The sequence below is a fragment of the Peromyscus eremicus genome, chromosome X, assembly GCF_949786415.1.
Source record: "Peromyscus eremicus chromosome X, PerEre_H2_v1, whole genome shotgun sequence".
Taxonomy (NCBI): Eukaryota; Metazoa; Chordata; class Mammalia; order Rodentia; family Cricetidae; genus Peromyscus; species Peromyscus eremicus.
The window spans coordinates 42,262,834-42,286,255 of record NC_081439.1 but is presented as its reverse complement, the minus strand read 5'-3'; the positions used below and the strand labels follow the sequence as shown (position 1 = coordinate 42,286,255).

General features: G+C 38.8%; 1 protein-coding gene across 1 annotated transcript; it reads right to left on the bottom strand.

Moving 5' to 3' along the window:
• Positions 1-5,159: 5,159 nt before the first annotated feature.
• Tasl (TLR adaptor interacting with endolysosomal SLC15A4) lies at positions 5,160-22,730 on the bottom strand. The gene is made up of 4 exons (XM_059251350.1): positions 22,395-22,730; positions 8,567-8,638; positions 8,064-8,106; positions 5,160-6,547 (listed from the first exon to the last, which is right to left on the bottom strand). The coding sequence occupies exon 4, from the start codon at positions 6,544-6,546 to the stop codon at positions 5,650-5,652; it is 897 nt and encodes a 298-aa protein (XP_059107333.1). The 5' UTR covers position 6,547; positions 8,064-8,106; positions 8,567-8,638; positions 22,395-22,730; the 3' UTR covers positions 5,160-5,649.
• Positions 22,731-23,422: the final 692 nt, after the last annotated feature.

Genomic DNA, 23,422 nt, shown 5'->3' with positions numbered 1-23,422 from the left:
CCCATCAGAATAACACCAGACTTCTCAATAGAGACTATGAAAATATGCATGGAATGATAAAAAATAATAAAAAAAACTTTAAAGGAAATAAACTAATTAAAAGTTTAACTTTAAAAACATAATGCAAACAAAATAAAGCAAAAGTACAATAAAGTAAAACATTCTTCTGATTGGGATGTGCAGAGAGCAGAAAAACATTTTGTAACTTGTCCTGTAACTTAAGCTGAACTATTCACCCCCTACACCTTGACTCTTGCTTCTCTGTTTCAAAGGAATTGGTTAACTTTATTCTGCAAAATAAGGTAAAGACCTGCCAACCTTGGAAGCACATGCTTGTAATATCAGCACTGGAAGACTGAGGAAGGAGAATCAAAATTTAAGGCCAGCCTTAAGTGAGTGCTAGGCCAGCCCATGCAACTTTGTGAGACTTTGTATAAAAAAAAAACAAAAAACAAAAAAAAACCCCTTTAAACAAGGGACCAAGGATGCTCTCATTCCTCAAAGCCTTAAGTGGCATGAAAATTCAGCTGCTTTGGCCTTCCAGTGTGGACTGAAGATAGTGGCTCATTAGAAATTCTCTAGGCTTTTGGTGCCAGACTAGAATTGCTGAGTTATCTACACTTGAAGACTGAACAGTTACCAGGTCCTCAGCATTTCCAGTATGGAGGTATGCATTGTTCAACTGCCTAGCCTTTACAGAGTAAGCCAATTTGATGAATGACCCTTTAATATATATTCATTCTATAGGTTCTGTTTCTCTAGAGGAACCTGACTAATACATTGACCATGGCTCTACTGGATTAAAGTCCATGCTGAAGGAACTCCAACTTCTTCCACACTGCCAAGAATGTTTAGTTGGGAAGGTACTAGTTATAATCCTATAATAATATGGCTGGGGCAAAAAATAAGAAAGAAAAATATATGATAGATGAAAGCTGCAGATGCTGAATTCTAATAAGTGGCAAAAAAACCCCAAAAAATTCAGAATTATTCGATTGACGTATTGTTATACATGCCTTACTACATGTCCTGTGTGATGGGTGATGTCACTCTGTATGCTGTGAATGTGTTGCTTGGATTGGTTGATAAATAAAATGCTGATTGGCCAGTAGCCAGGCAGGAAGTATAGGCAGGATAGGCAGACAAGGAGAATTCTGGGAAGAGGAATGCTGAGTGAGGAGATGCTAGCCCGCCATCCAGGGAACAGCATGTAATGGCACACAAGTAAAGCCACGGAAAACGTGACATCATATAAATTAACAGAAATGGGCTGAGATTAAGTGTAAGAGATAGTCAGTAGTGAGCCTGAGCTAATGGCTGAGCAGTTATAATTAATATAAGCCTCTGTGTGTTTACTTGGGGGATGTGAGTGGGAGAGATTTGTCCTGACCACCAGCCAGCCAGGACACAGGAAAACTTTCAACTATACCTGTGCCTTTCTTTTTTCACGTTACTGGAAGTTGAACTTAACACCTTGTACATGCTAGGCAAGTAAGTGCTCTACCTCTGAACTATACCCCTAGCCCTCTTTACTTTGTATTTTTCATGCTTCTTTTCAATTCCAGTTATAGCTATCTATGTGTCATCCCTCCCTTAGCAAACACTCATTTTTTTTGGAATACCTCTCTCATCCATCTGCCTAGAATGTGTCTTGTTCTTTAAAAGTTATTTAAACTACTACCTCTCCTTGGGAGCTTTGCTTTTGACACGGGACTCCTCCACTGTCTGGCACCCTTTAATGTGCCTCCTTTCCAATACTCATCATACTTGAGTTGACATCATTGCTCATCTTATTCTGTTTATACAACCTTGCCAAGTTCTTAATTAAGAATTGACTTTGCGCCGGGTGGTGGTGGCGCATGCCTTTAATCCCAGCACTCAGGAGGCAGAGGCTGGTGGATTTCTGTGAGTTCGAGGCCAGCCTGGGCTACCAAGTGAGTTCTAGGAAAGGCACAAAGCTACACAAAGAAACCCTGTCTCGAAAAACCAAAAAAAAAAAAAAAAAAAAAAAGAATTGACTTTGCTACCTGCTCACAAGTTATCTTCTTGGTCTTGGTCTTGTCAATAAAATGGTAAGTTTGCAGAGAAGCGAGATTGCTCCTTTATGTTGTACACATCCATTGCATCTCACCATAAGCTAAATACAGTTATCCAATTAAAAAAAAATACAGACACCAAAATACAGCGTCAAATGGATGCTCAGTGAAAAACAACAAACCAGTTGGTTTTCTTTCATTATTTCTCAATAAGCAAAAGAAATTAGCCACGGTGATGTTTTATTATACATTGTTTCCATGTAGCATTTGCCTGCTGATAAGCCCATTTATTCAATTAGTTTACTTCATGGGGAGGAAACTTCAGTATTGTTTTTTCTAGCCACAATTATCTGATTTTCATATTGATTGTCTGTGACTTTGATCAGCAGATGCAGTATCCAACATTATCCAAACACAGTCATCCATTTCTCAAATATTACTCACATGCTATGTCCAAGCAGGGTTTGGGATGTAGGGAAACATGAATAGACTAAAACTTATGTTCTGGGGAGAAGATATAAAATAAACATATAAGGAAATGATTGAACATAATTATTATCAGATTAATTAGTTGGCTCCTCTAGAAGTAGAAAACTTTAAAGAGATGTGCCTAAGAAAGCAGCCAGGGCTGGTGGTACAGGCCTGTAATCCTAGCTACCTGGGAAGTGAGGCAGGAGTATCTTGTGTGAAAGGCCTAACTTGACTACAGAGTGACTTGAAAGAGAGCCTGGGCAACTTGTCAGACTCTTTCTCAAAGTGAAAGCCATAAAGTGGATAGAGAGGAGAACTCTGGTAGAGTGCTTCACTAGTTTGTATGAGGCCCTGCCTGGGTTTCATACCCAGGAACAAGAGCCAAAAATAAAAATAGGAAAAAGCATATGGTAGTTGTTAAAAACCAGGACTTCTAGCTAGGCATATAGTGTGTATCTGTCCTGTAATCTGAGCTCTGGGATGACTGATAGATTAGCAACATGACTTCAAGACTTTCTTGGGTTCCATAACAAAAATAACAACAGCAAAATAAAAACCCACAGAACTTTCAAATTGAATGGAACTGAATTCAAATTAAGTTCTACCATCTACCATGTGGTTTTGGGCAAATTATGTAAATACCCTTAGCCTAGCTGGCTTATCTTTAAGGAGATAAGTCTTTCTGCCCTTAGATTATTATGAGAATTACATCATTCATGAAAATGCTTAACATGGTCTAGATACAGAGTAGGCAGTTAAGGCATAATATTAATTATGATTAATTATTACAATGATGTTTAATTAGTTATTATTAATATTAATTATAATTTTGGTGATATATTGATACTAGTGAATAAAACTTCTGAATAATTGTTTCAAAATCAGGTTTCCTTGCTTAACAGTATATGCTATGAAAAATATATTCTTTTACTCTGCCTATATAAATATGGAAAATCCTAAAAGATTGTTCAACCCAAACTCTTCCTTTTGAATGTGAAATTCCCACTTCAGAGGCTACCACCATAGCCGCCTGGAGTTTGGCTGATGAAGACTCACTATAGACTTCCGGTCTGAAAGTTGCCCTCACTGAACCACCTTGCTGCTAGATGCTTGAGTACGAAAGTCAGCTCTCTTGTTTCAGTTTGGAACTGGTTTAAAGAATCACCCTAACTCTTTCTGGCAACCTCTGCATTTGATTCCCTTGTTTCCTCACAGAAGTTCTTCCTGAGATCTATTCTCCATAAGCGTGCTCCTTAACATCCTTTGAGAGATGCCTCCCTGCAAACCTGAATCAAGTATGGGCGAAGCACTGTTGTTGAACAGGGTAGGCAAACGTCTGTGTAAAGAGCCAGATAGTCGTAAGAGCATGACTTTGTCATGCCATACGGTCTCTGCCATGTCTGTTCAACTCGGCCATTCTTGTGTGAAAGGAGCCTCAGACTATATAAAGTAAGTAAGTAAGTAAATAAATAAATAAAAATCTATAAATAAATAAATACAATTTAGTAGGCAGCTCAGGATGTATCTCAGTGTTAGTACACTTGCCTGTCATGAGTAAGGTCTTGAATCCCATCCCCAGCACTTCCAAAAATAAATGAATAAATCAAATTTAGTTTATATACATTGAATTTCTAATTTGAATTTTATCTAAGTTTCTCATGCTCTAGAATATTTTTATTTAAACATCTGGTTTTTTTTAAACTGTATTAAAAAAATTAAAAATAATAAAAACTTGCTAGATCTGGTGTGGTGGCATATGCCCTTAATCCTAACATGTGGGAGGCACAGACAGACAGATCTCTGTAAATTAGAGTCCAGCCTGATCTACATAGTGAGTTCCAGGAAAGCCAGAGCTACATAATAGAAAGACCTTGCCTCAACATAAAAAGAAGCAGGATGAGGAGGAGGAGGAGGAGGAGAAGAAGAAAAGAAAAAAGAAAGAAAAGAAAAAGAAAACCCATCCCTAGCTCACAAGAGTTCAAAACTATCATAAAGTTTGGTTTGGCAAATGGATCATAGTTTTCCAACGCCTGAACTAGATAAAAGATTAAGAGAGTAATGCACACATGAAGCTACTGTTTTAATAAACAAATATACAGAACTTGATATTATGGAACCCTAGGTTTTATATGGAGCATAAGAAGACCTTTTTCTGGCTCCAGGTCAAAAGAAAATATGAAAAAGGAAAATGGGGGAGGGAAATATTCCTAATTACTTTTGAACATTACAGCACCATGAAAATTATACTCAGCAAAATAAAACAAAACACTTTCATGTTCACAGTGGAAGGTTTTCCTCTGAAAAAATGCTATCTGTATTACTAAATAGAATTAAGGGGTTTAAGTCATTGTCAAAAGTAAAAATACATCCAGACGTGATGGTGCATGCCTATACTTATTTATATACACTGAATTTCTATTTTGAATTTCATCTATGTTTCTCATGCTCTAGAATATTTTTATTTAAGCATTTGGGTTTTTTACTTGTGAGATAGAAGCAAGAAGATAAGGAATTCAAGATCATTGGCTATACAATGACTGCAAAGTCAATCTGAACTACATTGAACCTTGTTGCAAAAAAAAAAAATTAAAACAATTGCAATTTGTTTGGTATACCTTTAATATTTATGAAGAATATACCTAAATGACCTACTGATACAGAATAGAGAAAAAAGATACAAGCTTATACTTGGAAAAACGTCAGTCCACCCAAATTTAACAACCTTCTTGTAGTCCATTTCTTTCTAGAAGAAACAACCTAGAGGAATTTACAAGAATATGAAATACATGTTTAATTCCCAATCCTGAAACCTGTTAGCTTTTTAGTTTGGCCATACTATTTCCTTTTGTTCCCGATTTGGCTTCTCTTCCAATTTCAGCACTCCTGTAACTGAATTGTAATACCTTCCTTCCTCTGCAGCCATTTTTATTTTTGCTCTGTTTCTGTTTGCCTGCCCTTGAAACCATTCCTCATGGTTGCTCTTCCTGCATTCCTTCAGCATGTATAGTAATATGGATTTCCAAATTTCCCTTTACTAGTCTTTAATTTCCCTCCATAATTCCCTCCATCACATTCTCTGAATAAATGAATACAGTATTACTTTGGGATTGATAGGAATGAGAGGAATTGACAGGAATCTTCTCTATGGAGTTATATTACTATACTGAGAAATATGGAGACTAGGGGTGCTGATCTCAGATGATACCAACTGCAATAGGTGGCTAATAACTATGTCCTTGACTTTTGACGTGTCCAGATTCTTCTCTCTAGATACTTGAAGACTAATTTGGTCCACATTTGTCATGATGAGTTCTGATGCCAGAATCTGGGTAGGAGAACTGTCATGAAACACAGTGTCCATAATGTATTGTTTATATAACTCCACGACCTTCTGCTCCAGGTACTCATTGAGCACTGCATTTGAAATAGGCTTCTGCATTTGCAGGCTGCTTTTCTCTTTGATGCTGGTTATTCTCCAGTAGGATGAGCACCTCTGGATAGGTTTGAAGGGAAATTCAGTGGGCTGAGTGGAAATGGAGTCCTCCATGGACAAAGAAATCTCAGATGACCTCAGCAAAGGACCATCTTGAAAGCTGCTCTCTGAGGGAAAATCTGCCATTACTGAGTTAATGGCCATCACCTGTCCCCCTGCAATATGTAGGTCATTGTAATTTTTGCAAATACTTTTGCAAGAAGATGGAACCAAATAGGTCTCCCTGATCACATCTCTGCAAATGTCAACTGTGGCCAAGGTTGGACTTTCAAACACAGGGTTGGGATTTGTCTGCAGCACTGTTCTTCTCTGGCTTCTGTTGTGGTGACTCCCTCTCGCATGCACTGATGAAATGAACTTGCCAGAGGATTTGCAGCTCACATAAAGACTTTGGACTTGTGTTTCATCCACAGAGGAATATGAAAGAGCAGCAACAGAACTTGTCTCCTCTCCCTGTTCCCCAGCCACCGGTTCATTACAAGATGCACAGTTCCAATGGATGTCATTCCAGTAGGCAAGTCCACTAAGATACCCTTCTGACAACATTCTGGAAAGAGAATTCATGAGAAACAGTGGGATACAAGAAGACTGGAAAATTTTAATTGGCAGTTGATATACCAAAAATGAAGGATGATGACTTCATTCATTCATTCTCTGACCAGGCCATCACTAACTGTGTACCTGATATATACCAGGCCTATGATATATGTTGGAGATTCGTTTTTGAAAAGCTATAACCCATCCTTCTATTATGGAAGAAAATAAACTGGATACAAATAGCCCCAATATTATATTACTGGAGATTATAACAGTGGTAGGTACAAAGGTAGCATAAAGAAAAGGACTCTAACATAGTCCAGGGCAAAGGGAGGACTCACAGGATGTGGCTTACAGTGTGTGGCATTTCAGCTCAATGGTAAAGGGTATGTAGGAGTTGGGGCTGCCAACATAAAATTATAAGAAGACACTGTGGTCTAGTCACTACATAAGAAAAGGCTAAGAAGAAACAGGACTGTTACAATAGCACTGAATCTGATTACCAAGGCCTTGGGTGTTGGACAAAAGAGTTACATTGTGTGCCCAGAAAGGGAAGTGGAGAAACTGCCATCTGGAGAGTCACATGGCTAGTGTGTTATGAGAAAAAGATTGAAGAAATACGTGGCAAATTCTACTGAAACAAGAACTGTAATGTTGCTCACTTTATAGCATTTTGTTCTGGAGGATTAGATAGCAATTGGGATATAGGAGGGATTCTCAAAATATTTGATAAGTTGATGAGACAATTGACAAGAATTCTGAAACGAATTCATGATTGATACATTATGGAAGAACAAAGTTTCCCCATCTTTTAAGGCCATGTTGGCTTTTTTCTTGTTATCCCTCTCTCTTTGCAGAATATATCCTAGAAATGTCTACACTCAACTGACAAGTTTACCTCTACCCTAGTTATTAAAATTCTTTCCTGACAGTATGCCTTCCCCTCCCCCTCCCTCCCCCCTCCACATCCTTAGCAGTTGTCATTGAAGTCTGGGGTGGATAGAACAAGCCAGAAACCAGCAGCTGCATTTTCTAAAAAAAGGACCTCACTGGCATTCCTGGAATTTGAGCAACAGGCAACAGTGAGGAGAAATGGTTGTCTTTGATCCCAAGGGCTGGGCTACTAAAGCAGACCTGTCAATTTGACACTGGAAATGAAAAGTCAAAAAGAAGGACCATTTAAAAAAGTACAAAACATTATGTTTTTTCAGATTCAGTCCCTGCTTTACACTCATGCTGCTTTGCAACTAAATAAAATGTTCCTTTTGGGGAAACTGTGGTCAGGTGTAATATATGAGAAAAGAATAAATAAAATATGTTCAAAGATAATGTTATAAATATCTATATTTTCAGAATTATTTCCAAAGTATATTCATCAAATTCATCAATTGTTTAAATGTTCATTATTCTGTAGGCAAAGTTATGCAACATAAAAATACAAAGCTAAGTTTTCAACCAATCTGTGAGTAATAATGCATGTATTCTTAGGATAATTAAAAGGATAAAAAAGAAAATGTGATGCTTACCTTAAAAAAATACTTTCCAAGTACAGTTCAATAAAACTAGTATCTAGATGAAAAGAAACAAATGTAAATACATGAGAGGATAATTAGCCAAGCAACAAAGATGACCACAATGGCCCTAACAGTGATGAAGTTCCTCATCCTAACCCCCCGAGGCTGTAACATGCCATTCTGCATATAGCTTCAGAATATTGTGAGTCAGGGCAAAAGCTCATTGATGACTTTTGAATTTCTATATGAACTTTAGAAAATCTTGGCAGTGACTGGCCTGTAGACCATAGGGAGAGTATAAAGTAAAAATAAAAATAAAAGTTGACAGAGAGAGCCTGTCTCAAAACAAACAAGCAAACAAAAAGTAGAATAAAATTCAAGCATGGTGGTGCCCATCTGTAATCCCAAGTTGTCATGTAGAAGGACATGACATGTGTTTGATATCATGACTCCAAAATAAAAATAAGTAAATAAAAATTGCAGTGAATTTTCCAGCTTGAGAAGCCTGCACTCACCCCTTAAGTGTATGAGTTTTCAATTCCTTATCTTGTCCTGTCTCAGAATTCTTTCTTTGATGGGAGAAAGACCTGAAAACACAGGATAAAGATCTTAATCTAGTCCCTTTAAACATCGTTAGCCTTCACCATCCGCAACACTGTGAAGTGATTAAAAGAACCTTGACTGAAAAAGTGTGTTTCATACGTATTAGGAAACTATGAGCCCAAATTTGCAAGAAGGGGACGAAGATTCCCAAAAGAAATAGCAGAATAGGCATATTGATGTGTTGGGGTTTTTTTCTATCTCCCCAATTATTGCCATTCAATTGCTATTCAATAGACCTAACAAGTTCAAAAGAAAGCAAATATAAAAACAGCAAATAATCAAATCAATAAATGTGCAAGTGAAAGGAACACACAGTTATCCAAAGAAGGACAATACCTTTACCTTTAGACATCAGGGAGATGCAAATTAAACTGCTTTGAGATTCCTTGATACTCTAGCCAGAATGGCTATCGTCAAGATAACAAACAACAAGCACTCCCAAGGATTTGGAGAAAGAGGAAGCCTTAGATACTACTGATGTGTGTCTGTGAAGGTTAATATTGATTGTCAACTTGCCAGGATCTTGAATTGCTTAAAAGACAAACTACTGAGCATGCTTGTTTGTCTGAATTAGGTTAGCTTTTGAAAGTGCCTGTGGTTAGATTAGGTTAACTGAGATAGGAAGACACATTTTAACTGTGGGTGTTATTGTTCCATGGGCTAGGATCTTGGAGTAAATTCAAAAGGAGAGCAAGCTGGGCACTAAAAATCTACTGTTCTCTGTATTCTGACTGCAGGCCAAATGAGAGCAGCTGCCTGCTGCTTCTCTCCTCCTCCTGCTGCCATGACCTCCCCATCCTGATGCACTATCACCTGGAACTGTGAGCCGAAATACACCCATTCTCCCTTAAGTTGCTTTTGTCAAGACCTTTTGGCACAGCAAAAGCCATTAATGCAGAATCTGAACTGGTACAGCCACTCAATACAGAGGTCCCTAAACAAAAACTAAAAATGAAATTACCATAAGACTCAACTATACCATTCTTCCTAGATAGACACCTGAAGAACCCTATGTCAACATACCAGAGACATTTGCAAATCCATATTTATACTGTACTGTTCACAATAATCAAGATACAGACTCAGATACCTGAATATCCATTAACGATAAATGGATCAAGAAAATGTGGTGTGTGTGTGTGTGTGTGTGTGTGTGTGTATACAACAGAATTTTACTCAGTTATAAAGAATGAAATTATGATACTCACAGGAAATGAGTGGAACTGAAGATCATTATACTAAGTGAAATAGACTCAGAACGACGTCATTTTTATACAGAATCTAGATTTAAATTACTTACACACACACACACACACACACACACACGTGTGCATGCTCCTGCTTGCACACAGCATGAACATAAAAAGGTGGGAAATATGACTAAAGCGAGAAGGGGGAGCAAGAGAAGGTGATGGATTACATGTGTCATGAAAAGAGAAGGGTGGCCTGTATGGGAGAGAAGGAGACTACCAAGAGGTGGAGGGGGAGGGAGATGTCAGTGAATTGAAACAGAGAATAGTTTTGCATGTATGTGTCCTAATGAAATCCGTGTATTTGTATACAATACATCCAACATCCAGAACACCCAACACTCTCTTCTGGCCCCCTCAGGCACCAGGCACATGGGTGTTACATATGCATGGATGTAGGCATTCACACACACCCATAGAAAAAAAGTAAATAAATCATTTTTTAAAGTAGGACTGAGGGATTCAGTGCCATAGTACTTATTTGCCTGGCCATTGCCAAGTTCTAGATTTAATCCAAGTTCCACAAAAGACAAAAAAAAGGATTTAAAAACTACAGAAGTAACTCAGAAGAAAAAAAAAAGAAGGTGGTACTTCCTGTCCAGCTGGACTGTGGTGGTGAAAAGAGGCTGTGAAAAGTGAACTTTACTGGGCTCGGAAGCACAGGACTGACTTAGAAATACAGTGGGCAGGTTGAAGGCACTGTAGATAGGAGAGAATATCAACACATGTGAGTAAGTCTCTCTTGTCACTCTCAAGTTTGGTGTACTATATTCCAGAGTAACCCAAGCCTTAAGAGCTTTTCTTGAAGAGCGCACCTTTCTTATCCCTGTTCCCAATCAGATAGATGCCAAATCTCCCATCGTTTATCATCCCACTCTTCATATTCATCGATCTGATCTGACAGGGGCTTCTCTCAAGGTGTGGGAATATTTATGAAAACTACTGATAATCTCTACTCCTTCACAATAGTGGAGGAAGGTCTAGAATATTGTTATTTGTGAAGAGGTTAGTTGGAGTCTTAGTTATGGTAAATAAGGTCACCACCAGTCTAGCTGAGCATGGGAGGCCAAGGCAGGAAAATCATGAAATATAAAACCAGCCTGTGTTATAGGCTTTAAAAAAAATGCCATTCTTGTATATGAAGCCAAGTGCAGATTAGTAAATTGCTGAAGCAGAAAATTCATCCTAGTATCTAAGGATAGATTTACCCCTGACCAAAGGGAGTGAATCCTAGGAGAGAAGAGTGGGTAATAAAGACAGTGAAATCCATTGAGACAGACAAGGCTGAATGTATTCCATCTAACCTCAAAAAACGTGAAGCACATCTAATCAAAAAAAAAATCTTAAATCTGAAATGCTCCAATGTTTGGATGCTTTTGAACTTCAACATGACACTACAAATGGACAATTCCACTCTTCATCTCATGTGATAGTCTAAGTTCAAGTGCACTAAAAATATTGTATAAGGTTGTCTTCAGTGTCAGTATGTATATACAAAGGTATATATGAGACATGAATTTTGTATTCCCAGTTGGTACCTTTTCCTAAATCGTATTGTTATGTATACACAAATATTTCAAAATCTTTAACAAAACACTTCTGCTCTCAAGCATTTAAGATCAAAGTTTCCCAGCCCAACATGCCAGGAAAATTATTCAGAGTTTGGTAAATTCTAACTCTAAAGTACAAGGTGAGTTTCAGTGAGATGAGAGGCTGTAGTTAAGGCTACAAGCTAGGACAGTGCTGGATTCATTCTCCACCTGATGCGGGAGCTAAGAGTGGGGATGCAGATAGGTGAGACAGGGAATGCATATGAGTGACCCAGAAGCAAGCATGGTGGAGCACTCCTAGACTCCTAGCACCTGGAAGGTAAAGGCGGGTGGATCAAGAACTCAAGGCCAACTTTGGCTACATAGCAAGTATGAAGCCAGCCTGGACTACATGATACTACCTCAAAAACAACAAACAACAAACAACACAAAAACCTCTCAGATGCGCAAATGGAGAGATAAGGCCCAAATAACGCTGAAGCCAGGTCTGGTGGCTCAGTCCTTTAACCCTAGCAGACTAGGGTTAACCTAGGAGACTAAGGCAAGAGCACTGTGAGTTTGAGACCTGCTTGGGTTCCGTAGTAAAAACCAGCCTTCAAAATAGAAATAACACCTCAGAGTCTGGATATATCGAGATATGGCACTAGCACTGTCTGAAATGGGGGGGGGGCTTAGTTCTTCTTGAGCCTACAAGAGATGGGACAACTGACTACAAATACCTGTGCACCCAGAATGCCTAGTGTGATGAAGTATATCTGTAGACCTATCACTTGAGAGACAAAGACAGGAGCAGGCCAGCTTGGTCTATGTGCCATGATCCAGGCCAACCGGGGCTACATTGAGAGACTATGTCAGAAATGACAGGGGGAAAGACAGAGACAGAGAGACGGACATAGATTCCCACAGAGAGGTAAGTTACTTAAAGTTAATAACGAAATCAGCCTCCAAATATAGGAAGTAGGAATTTACACCGGGGGCCTGAGAAACTTTGTGATATGTGTAATAATACTCCATAATGTTCACCACATTACACTGTCACATTATTTTTGTAAAGACTGCAGGAGTTTCAGAAGTACCAAATAGATCTCTTCAGTTTCAGGCATTAAAGTGAACAGCTTTGGAACAAAGGTATCCAAAGTCACCAGGCACTCAGACACAATCAGTCAGAAAACAGAGCTTATAATTACATTCCTTACTTTTCAAACACTCAGCTGCCTGTGTGTAAATTATTGCATTATCTCTAGAGTGCCCTAAAACTTTACTGTTGCGTGAAATTAGGAAGAGGGCTAATGGATTTACCCAGAATCTGATCTTTCTTAAAACTGGCAGCAGAGGGCAGTAGAAAGCACGAAAGCACGTCACAGAGGTTTGTGAAATAGTTCTGAAGCTGTGCAGACTAACACTGCACAAAAATTACAAACGAAAAATACACAGATACAATCTATTTGATCGGCACTTTATGGCCCACGCCTATAATACCAGCACTCTGGAAACTAACACAAGAATATAGCTGTGAGTTCGAGGCCAACTTGTGCTACATAGCAAGATGCTGTCCAAAAAGGGGCAGGGCTAGGAAGATGGTTTAAAGGCATTTGCTGCCAAGCCTGGTGACCTCAGTTTGATCCCCTGGACTGACTTGGTAGAGGGTGAGGAACAACTTTGGCAAGTTATCTTCTGAGCTCCACACAAGTGCCATGATATGCACACACATGCACACTTTATTTTAAAAAAGAAATAATTTCATCTTGTAACCACAGTTTAATGCACCACTAGAGTGAGTACAGTGTTATATATCACAGAATCCTAAAAATCACAAAACAGAAAAAGAAGAGCTTCCTGGGACTGTTTCAGTTTCTTTCTAGCATTTTTCTTAATAATTTTTATTGCTTTGAAACTTTAAAAAACTATCACTATATCTGAAAGACATACTTAATATTATTTGAGGCATTGAACCTAATGAATTTAGTTTTTGTTTGACGTTTTGTTTCTCATCTTAGAGAATCTCTCTCTCTCTCTCTCTCTCTCTCTCTCTCTCTCTCTCTCTCTCTCTCTGCGTGTGTGTGTGTGTGTGTGTGTGTGTGTGTGTGTGTGTGTGTTTAAATCTATGACTGCTTAAGTGTGAAAAAAAAGACATCCAAGGACATCTTCTAATGCGATGTTTTGGCCAATTTAGCCTGCATTAATCATTACCAGACAGTGGCATACCAAAATTAACCTGATGTGCAAATTAAAAAACTAGAAGTACTGGCTAAAGTGCAGTACTTTGTTCAATCATTTACTTGGTTTTCTGAAGAAACTTCAACATAAATTCTTCCTTCTAGTCAGTGTGTGTGTGTGTGTGTGTGTGTGTGTGTGTGTGTGTGTATAAAATGAAACTTGTTATAACTTGTGTATATAGAAATACTTTTAACTTATACCCTAGGAAAACAAACACAGGATCAAAAAGAAGACCTAATGATAGTACATGTCTAATCCCAGCACTAGGGAACCAGAGGCAGAAGGATCACAAGTTTAAGAGCAAATTTGCATACAAATTCTAAGCCATCTAGGAGTACATATGTAGTGAGAACCTGTCTATACTACAAAAGCAAAACAAAGAAAAAAGAAAAAGAACTGAAGAGGGTAGGACTTTGCAAAGGGGACATCTAAAAATGCCTGTTAAGGATAGTAAATATTTAAGGTATTATAGGTCATACAGAGTCTGTTGCAACTCTGCCATCCTAGAAGAAAAGTAGGCACAGACAACATGCAAACAAATTGTTATGGCTGTCTTCCAATTCAACTCTATTCATAAAAACAGAGTCCTGGGCTGTGGCTTGCTTAACCTTGACCTTAATCAAGCTTCCTCCTATACACCAGCTTTCTGGCTGTGGTAGCTCATGACTGTAGTCCCAGCATTTAGAAGCCTGGAGCAGGAGAACTGGTTGCTTCAAGGTCAGTCTGGGCTAGGTTATGATAAGTTTCAGGCTAGCTCGTGCTTCAGAGTAATATCCTATCTTAAAAATACAAAATAACGAACAAACCAAAAGTGGACACAGATGGTCTTGGTGGGACATATCCTAACCCTATGCATTGGGAGATCGAGGCTGGAGATCATGAGTTCAGGACCAACATGGACTAAATATAGAGACCTGGTCTCAAAAAGAAAAAAGAAAGAAAAAAAGGAAGGAAGGAAGGAAGATAGAAAGGAAAAACAGGAAAAGAAGGGGAAAATAAAAATGCAGATACAGTAAATTGGATAGGACATCATGATAGCAACTTTACTTTGGCTGCTTTCTATATATTATTCCTAATCTTTCAACAATATAAGATATTAAATATTATCATAGTTGTCAAATGATTAAACTGACAAGGTGATAGGTGTGAATATAAAAATGCCTTATGGGGAAAAAGATGAGGATCAGCAGGAGTGACAGGGAAATCCATAAATGTTATGGGGGATATCATCAAAATATATAATATACATGTATGACAATGCCAAAATGGAGCTCATTACTATATATAATTAATATAGTATACACTAATAAAAACTGTATAAAAAGAAAACTGCCCTTCCTAAGGTCATACAACTACTGTCTACTGAAGGCAAGATTGAAGGCCAAGTTTATGAACTCCAAAGCTCGTGTTTAGAACATAGTGTTCTGCTGCATAGTTGAAGGTAGTTAATATCTATCACACAGTTATGATACCAAGCACTTTTGTTCTTCCAGGAAAATGGCATCATCCCTGACTTCAGGTAATAACAGCAGCACTTGCCAAGTAAAAGAAGGAAGATGCAATGAAGTATAAATTTTGTATGCCAATGCTCATTGATAAATAACATCCTCCACCTTTGAATCTAACATTATTAATATTTTCCTTAACTAGTCTTAATACTGTAACCTAGAAATATATATGTCTTGATTTTACAACTACCTTCCACGAGATAATTTAACTTTATCAATATACTGTTTACACATCAATCAAACGTCTACATATGTCAGACCCTCATGATGTGTAGTCTGTCTACTTAACCTCATCTTTGCCTGCTCCCCACAGGACCCAAGACCCTAGCTATTCTGAGACTGTCCCAGTTCTATCTATCCCAACTACCATCCTAGGGATATTTTATTCTTCTGTCCAGAGAGCTTAGGCTCTACAGTTATCCCTGGCCCATCTTCCATAATCTTCACATCTCACCTCAAACACTTAATATTTCCAAGACTCTCTCTTCCTAAATTATAAAAGGATTCGAGGTTCATCTCTTCCTTATCACAGGATATTTACCAGAGTTACAAGGAATGTTAATAAAACCCAACCAATACTGTAATCACTAACATAAATAATTGAAAGTGTGTGTAACAAAGGGGTAACTGGCAATAGCAAAAAGAGAGATTGGGATGGAAGTGAGCTAGAACATAGGTCATCTCTTACAGAATACTTTCAATAAGGACAAACTAAGACACCAGAAGAGGTTGGACTAACATGGGTACAAAGGACACCTCCAGTAGTAGCCAAATACAAATGGAGCCTGTGGGCTGGAACCACCACCCAGCGTTGTATTGTATAATCTGGTGGGGGGGGAAAGAAAGTAAAATGTTGGCTGCTGTTTCCTAGAAGATCTTGAGCCAATTTCTGATCTTCCCTCCCCCACCTCTCCAATGCTAGCAAAGAAGCATGCACTATCATACTTCATGCATGCCAAGCAAGTTCTCTAGCTGCTGGCCTATACCACAACTGACTAAATTGCCTTTAAATTAGCTTAAACAAATTTATTCTCTTGCTAACAATGTTTAAGACTATTTCCACTGAAATTCTCAAACACTTCACTGATTTTTAGTTTTCCTGCAGAGGAACCAATTCATCCTTATCTCACATTTGATAGTGAAGCCAACTGTATTGGTGAAATTATTAAGGCCACTCAACGTAGTTAAAAGGGAGGTTTATTTAGTGGCGTAACTTACAAATGAAGGGATAGGTAGGTTGCAAGGTCTGGGAAAGACGCAGCGCAGTCCGGCGGTGTTCTCTGGAGAACTCTGCTCGGTCTACCTCCAGCGTCCAGGGTCCAGGAACTCAGAGAGCCAGCACATAGGGATCTCAGGTCTTCAGGGCCCTCTCTTGGCCCTGCCTTGTAGGCATGACAGTTACCAAAGCCTCAATGAGGGTTGGAACTTCCAGATCAAGGTTGGAATGGCTACCCACTACACAACTGCCTTAAGATTGTGGCTAGCAGTCAGGAGTGATAGCACACACCTGTAATCCCAACACTGGAGAAGCTGAAGCAGAAGGATCAGAGGTTCAAAAGCAACCTCAGCCATAGAGCGAAGTTGAGGCCAACCTTATTTCATGAGATCCTGTCCTAAAAATCTAAAAAAAAAAAAACTAAGTGAAATAAAATATATGTTCTTTCTGGACATAATGGCACACATCTATAATGCTAGCACTGGAGAAGCGGAGCAAGGAGGAGTGCTTCAAATTCTAGGCCAGCCTAAGCCAGTCTACATAGCAAGTACCAGGCCAAACAAGGATATTTAAGTAGGCTTATCAAAAACAAAACAAATAAAGGAAATAAAAACTCTGTTCTTTAGAGCTAGAAATAATGAATCTCTTAATCATACATTTTAGATTATATCCTGAGTAGTTCATTGGACTCGTCCATATTTCTTTTTGTATTATTAGTATGTGTGCAGTTGAATGCATGGGTGAAGGTGTTCATGCATACAGAAGGTAGAGATGAAGCTTGCATGCCGTTCTTCAGGGACTGAACATCTTGTTCTGTGGGACAATGGCTCCCACTGACCTGAAGTTCACCAAGTATGATAGGCTGGGTGCCCTGGGTCTCTGCTTCCCGTGCTCTGGGATTACAAGGCACATTACCACACTTGTTTTTAATGTGGATTCTGGAAATCAAATTCAAATGTGCAGCAAGGACTTCACCTACTAAACTATATCCCTAACCCTTATTATTAGTTTTTTTAAAGTCAGCACAAAAAGTAATGGGTTTCCTTATCACATTTTTGTACATATGTGCCATTATACTTTGTTCTTATTAATCACCATCCCTTACTGCCTTCTCCCATCTTTCCTGCCTGCCTTTTGCTGATCCTGTTCCTCTCCCATTACCCTGTCTCTCCCCTAAAACTTCCCTCTTAAGGTTTCTTCTTCCCCTATCATGACGTCCTTCTTGATTTCACACACACATACACACACACACACACACACACACACACACACACACACACACACACACCTACCTAGACATATGAGAGAAAATATGGTGTTTCTTCCTGGCTTACTTTGTTTACTTAAGCACTTTAAGTACTGCTGATTTTACTACAGACATCATGATTTCATACTTCTTTACATTTTCTTTATCTAAGTATTGGTTGGTGGACATTTGAGCTGGTTCCACTTGTCCACTATTGAAACTAGAGCAAGAAACACAAATATGGAAGTATCCCTGTGCTACTGTGCCTTAGAGACCTTCAAGTGTCCACCTAGGAGTGGTCCAGCAGAGTCATATACTTATCCTAAATTGGTTGTTTTGCTTAAGACAGGGTCTTGAACCTGTGATGATCCTCCTGCCTTGGACTTCCAAGTTCTGGGATTACAAGTATGAGCCAATACACTTGACTTCTAGTTTTAGTTATTTGAAGTACCTTCACACCGGCTTCCACAATGGATTCACAGGTTTACCATCCCACCAGAAGCACAGAAGGGCTCATCTTTCCCAACATTCTTACCAGCATTTGCTTTTTTTTTTTTTTTGATGATAGCCTTTCTGACAGGTGTTAGATGGATTCTCAATTCAGTCTTAACTTGCATTTCCCTGACTCATTCATATTTCAATTCCTGTTACAAAACAACATTTGTGATTAACTATTCTTCTGCAACATATTTTCTTAAGACAGGGTTTCATACTGGGTGTAATGGTACGTGCCTGTATTTCCAGCACTCAAGATGCTGAGGCTGCAGGACCACCACAAGTTCAAAGCCAGCCTGGGCTACATGGGAAAATTATCTGTCAAAACTAAAGGAACAAATCAAAAATCTTCTTTTTCCATATTAATTTGACTAAATCAGTAAATAATTTCTGTTTGGATGCTCCCTGGATTCTTATGTTCAAAGGTAGTAGCTACATTCAAGGGCTTTACCTGATTATAAAATTCTGCATTTCAGAATATGTAAAATTTGGTGCAGAAGTATTAGTAAATATATTTTTAATAATTTTTCTGTTTCTTTATATTCCTTCTTACCATCTCATATATTGGAAATCAAACCTTATGACCACTTTTCAAAAATATTTTAAATATATCTTATGTAAAAGAGATTTTCAAAATAAGGAACAACTTTTCTAGGTTATAAATTCAAGCTTCCTTCCTTTTCTTTTTTGATACTAGATCTCATTCTGTACCATGGATCATCCTGAGACTCCCTACATACATCAGGCTAGCCTTGATCTCATGTAGGCTGTCCTGACTCAGCTGCCCACTGTCAGAACATGGTCAAAAGAGTGACCCATGGTGAACGATGCCTTGGGGAACTATGAGAGAGACTCCGGGGGAAAAAAGGCAGAGCGCCTTTTACCTCAGGTGCATTCTGTTCCCTGGATTGTTTTCTTGGACATGATTTCGTGCCTCCTGCAACAAACATTTACATTCAATTTATAAGACATGTTCATTCTTGTTGGATGTCAGAACATAGCTACAGAAGCCAATCTGGTCGGTCAGTGTGCCCTGAATCTGGATATGGCCTTCTGCCTTGCTTTTGTGTTTTCCCAGATATAATCTTAGTACGTGCCAGGCAATTGTGTTTAAATTGGTCTGTCCTGGGAAAGTTCTGGGAAAGGGCTGCTCTGTCAATATCTAGTATGTGCTTACTAGCGTTTATTTACATGTCTATCTGATCATGTTTTTCTGAACTCAAATAGCCTTCCTTGGATCAGTGCTTTCTTTTTTGCATCTGTGTACAAAAGTACATTGAAACTGAAGAAAGGTTGTCGGCAGCATTAGACTGTATGCAGTCCACAAAGCTCTTTCAGGTCCTCAGATCCCAAGCCTCGAAGACAGATCTGCATAGGTCGATGGTAGTCAACACCCACATTCTGGCATTACAGACATGAGCCACTGCCCTTGGTTTGATCTGACAGTTTTGGTGTCATAATTATATTATCATCATGTAAAGGGATGCTCATATTCTTAGGAAGCATATGCTAAAAACTTAGGAATGTGATGTTTAATGAGTCCAACAAAGTACTCTCAAAAAGTGTCAGAAAAAGGAACAGAGACAGAGAGAGATGGAAAATAAACATGGCAAAATAATACACCAAACAGATGTACTTTATGGAGTTATGGGTGCTGATTGTATTATCTCAAAAGAATAGAAAGAAATCATTGTTTTTGAGCTTGAGAAGTTTTTGTAGTTCTGGAGAATACTATAAATCTATTAGACATTCACGTCATAATAGATTTTTTTCGTTTTTAAAAAACAAGATATCTGAGCGTGGTAGTACTTGCCTCTCATGTCAGCACTTGAAAGGTACAGGCAGGAATATCAGGAGTTCAAGACCAATCTCAACTACTTAGGGGTTTCAAGGCCAGTCTAAACTAAATGAGGCCCTATCACATAAAACCAAACAAAACATAATTCTCATTGTGGTATGGATGTTTAAGACAGATTTCAAATACTGTTTATACCAACAACAAGCTTCTCAAGCTCAGAAACAACTGGGTCAGACAGGCTAATGTAACAAATGCTCTAAGAGTGTCAGTATGACGGGCGGTGGTGGCGCACACCTTTAATCCCAGCACTCGGGAGGCAGAGGCAGGCGGATCTCTGTAAGTTCGAGGCCAGCCTGGGCTACCAAGTGAGTTCCAGGAAAAGGCGCAAAGCTACACAGAAAAACCCTGTCTTGAAAAACAAAACAAAAAAAAAAAACAGTGTCAGTATGAACAGTCCGACCAAACCAAGTCTGTATTTAAGTATAGACAGATGTGCACTAAAGAAAGGATGTTTGAGGTCTAAAAACAATTAGAACTAAGTCCACTCACGAATGCATTCCTCATCTTTAGTACCAAAAAGAAAACTTCCCTTAAATCATCCAGATAACAGTTTAAAAAGCAATATCACTATAAAACCATATTCATTTTTAGTATGTCTTGCCACACAAAACAACACTGTCACAACCCTGCTGAACTGAATCGAGACTGAAATTCAATGGGAATGTACTCTGATTTCTTTTTCCTTCTCTAGAAGTCATCTGCACAACTGAGGTCAAGAGCAATGGTGTCCCTGCATATTCTGCTTACGTTGTTATGGCTTCTTGTTAAAACGCAGGCTCTAAACAATGTAGCTAGTGAAAGAGGAGTGAAAACATACAAGAAAGCGTTTGAAGGCCGAACACAGTAGTGCAGGCTTGCGATCTCAGTACTGCGGAGGCTGAAGCTCAGGACTGCTGTAAATCTGTAGACATCTTGAGCTACATAGTGTGCTTTAGGTCGTCCAAGGCTACATAAATAGACTTTGTCTCAAAACGTGCGCATGTGCAGACACACACACACAATTTTTTTTTTATCAGAATCAAACTCATTGGTACTTGCCTATAATCCTAGCACTTTGGAAAGTGAAGCAGGAAGTACACAAGTCACAGTCCAGCCTTCGTTAGCAAGGAAGAAGCCATCTCAAAAACTAAAAGGAAGCAGTCACAGAGCCTCAGTCAGGCAGTTTGGCTAAGCTGCCCGCTCTGCTAGCTTACTCAGAAAAGCATAAGGTTTCCTTCTCTCCTTTTCTACCTCTGGTCTAGACATGCTTCTGAACATGCATAAATCAAATGTCATGGTTTTCTCTCCCCCCTCTTCATCTTCCTCCTCTGGACAGCTGCTGAGATTTACAGCTTGCCTGCCCTGGAGTTTTTCTTTTAAACGCTAATAAAATTGTCTTTGAGCTTCCAACTTTTAAAAATTTGTTGATTAAAACAAATTTTAAATGAGTTTGACCAAGTCAGTCAAAAATTTCATATTGAAAAAGAACACATCATCCTATGCCTTGTGGCTCATGCCTATAATTCCAACATTTCCATGAATTCAATACTAGTCTACAGAGTTCGTTCTCAGTCAGGGCTACATAATGAAACCCTACCTCCAAAACAAACAAACAAAAATCAATCAAACAAACAAATAAACATACATTGAATTATTTTGAGCAACTAACTACATGAATCACATCTTTGGGTTATGTATTATACATATAGCAGACTTTACACATGAAATCTCTTGCTGCTGTGCTCCTACTAAAGCTTCAAGCATCATTGCCGACGAGTACATTAAAATCTTTTTCCTCAGCAGGTGTGGTGGATCACACCTGAAATCCCAGCAGGCAGGAGGCTGAGGTAAATTGCTGCTAGTTCACAGTCAGTCTGGGCTACAGAGTGAGACCCTATATCAAAGAAAATAAGTAAGTAAATAAAGAGATAGCATTTTAAAGGTTGGCCTGAAACCTATAATGCCAACTACTCAGGAGGCTTAAAAAGTTCAAGCGCTATTTGGTCTATCTGGCTAGATTTTAATGGAGCCCCTTTCTCAAAAAATAAAAATTTAAATGTAACACAATAGTAAAGTATTTGTCTAGCATGTGCAGGGCCCGGAGTTCAATGGCCAGTACTAAAATACAAACAATAAGAACAACAAAAAATGACAAAATAAACCCAAACATTATTTTAGAAATATTCAAAATCTCCAAAACAACATAAGGAGGTCAGGAAAAGAAGTGTTTAGCCTAATTTTTATTGTAGAACTGTCCAGATTCACTGAATAATTGATCAAGTTCCTAGTCACTCTAATTTAATAAGCTGGAAAGCCTTTCTGATGGCACCAGAGTAGGCTGATGATAAAAAGCTAAGAATGTGTAGGAAGAAAAGGGAGAATAATTGATAAGAGAATCAAAGGACCCAGTGCTTTCCTTACCTTCACCAAATAGTCTGCTCCTTGGATCCTGCCCCGCCACGATGACTGATCCAGCAGAGAAGAACTAGCCACTCAAGGCTCTTCCCCCAAAGTTCTCAAGCCTCTCACTGAGGAGACCACCCAAACACTAAGCTGCTCCCTTCTTTGTATAGCTGAGACCATGGAAAAAGAGTTGTTTCACTTAAGTCTAGTTTGTGCTAAAGAAGGAGTGGGAAGTCCCAGGAAATGGGCAGGAGGTAACTGACAAAGCCACATAGGGCCGCAGAATGGTGTTTCTTCCTCTTTTTTGAAAAATGAAACCTATCTGTGAAACTGTCTCTTGTTAAAAAAAAAAAAGTTGATGGTTGCACATCATAGTAATAAAGTATCTGGTAACCCTCTTGCAAATGAGAGCAACAGGCACACGTGACTTTTAAAAAATTCTGTTTCTTGATTAATCAATAATAATCTATGATCTTAAGAAGTATTATTTCTCAGCCCGATGGTGGTGGCATAGACCTTTAATCACAGCACTTGGGTGGCAGAGGCAGGCAGATCTCTGAGGCTGAGGCCAGCCTGATCTACAGAGCAAGCTGAGTTGCAGGACAGCCAGGGCTACACAGAGAAACTCTGTCTTGAAATAAACAAACAAATAATACACACATACACACACACACACACACACACACACACACACACACACACACACACGTATTTCCTTATTGTTTAAAATGTTAGCTGGGTTTAGTAGCTCATGTCTTTAATCCAGGGGTCGGGGGGTGTTACTGAGGCAAAAGGACTGCTAAGAGTTTGAAACTAGCCTGTTTAAAAAGAAAAAAAAAAGCTGAATTTTATCTCAGCACCCCAAAGGCAGGAAGATTGCCATTAAGTTCAAGGCCTACTTGGTCTACATATCAAGTTTCAGGCTCGGCAGGGCTTCACTGTGGGTCTCAAATAATAATACATCCAACATGCCAGCCATATTGCCTCACAATTGTAATCTTCGCACATGAGAGGCAGAGACTGAAGGATCACCTTAAGATCAAGGC

Coding starts and splice junctions, on each gene's coding strand:
- Tasl (XM_059251350.1), bottom strand. CDS start 6,546: ATGTTGTCAGAAGGGTATCTTAGTGGACTTGCCTACTGGAATGACATC.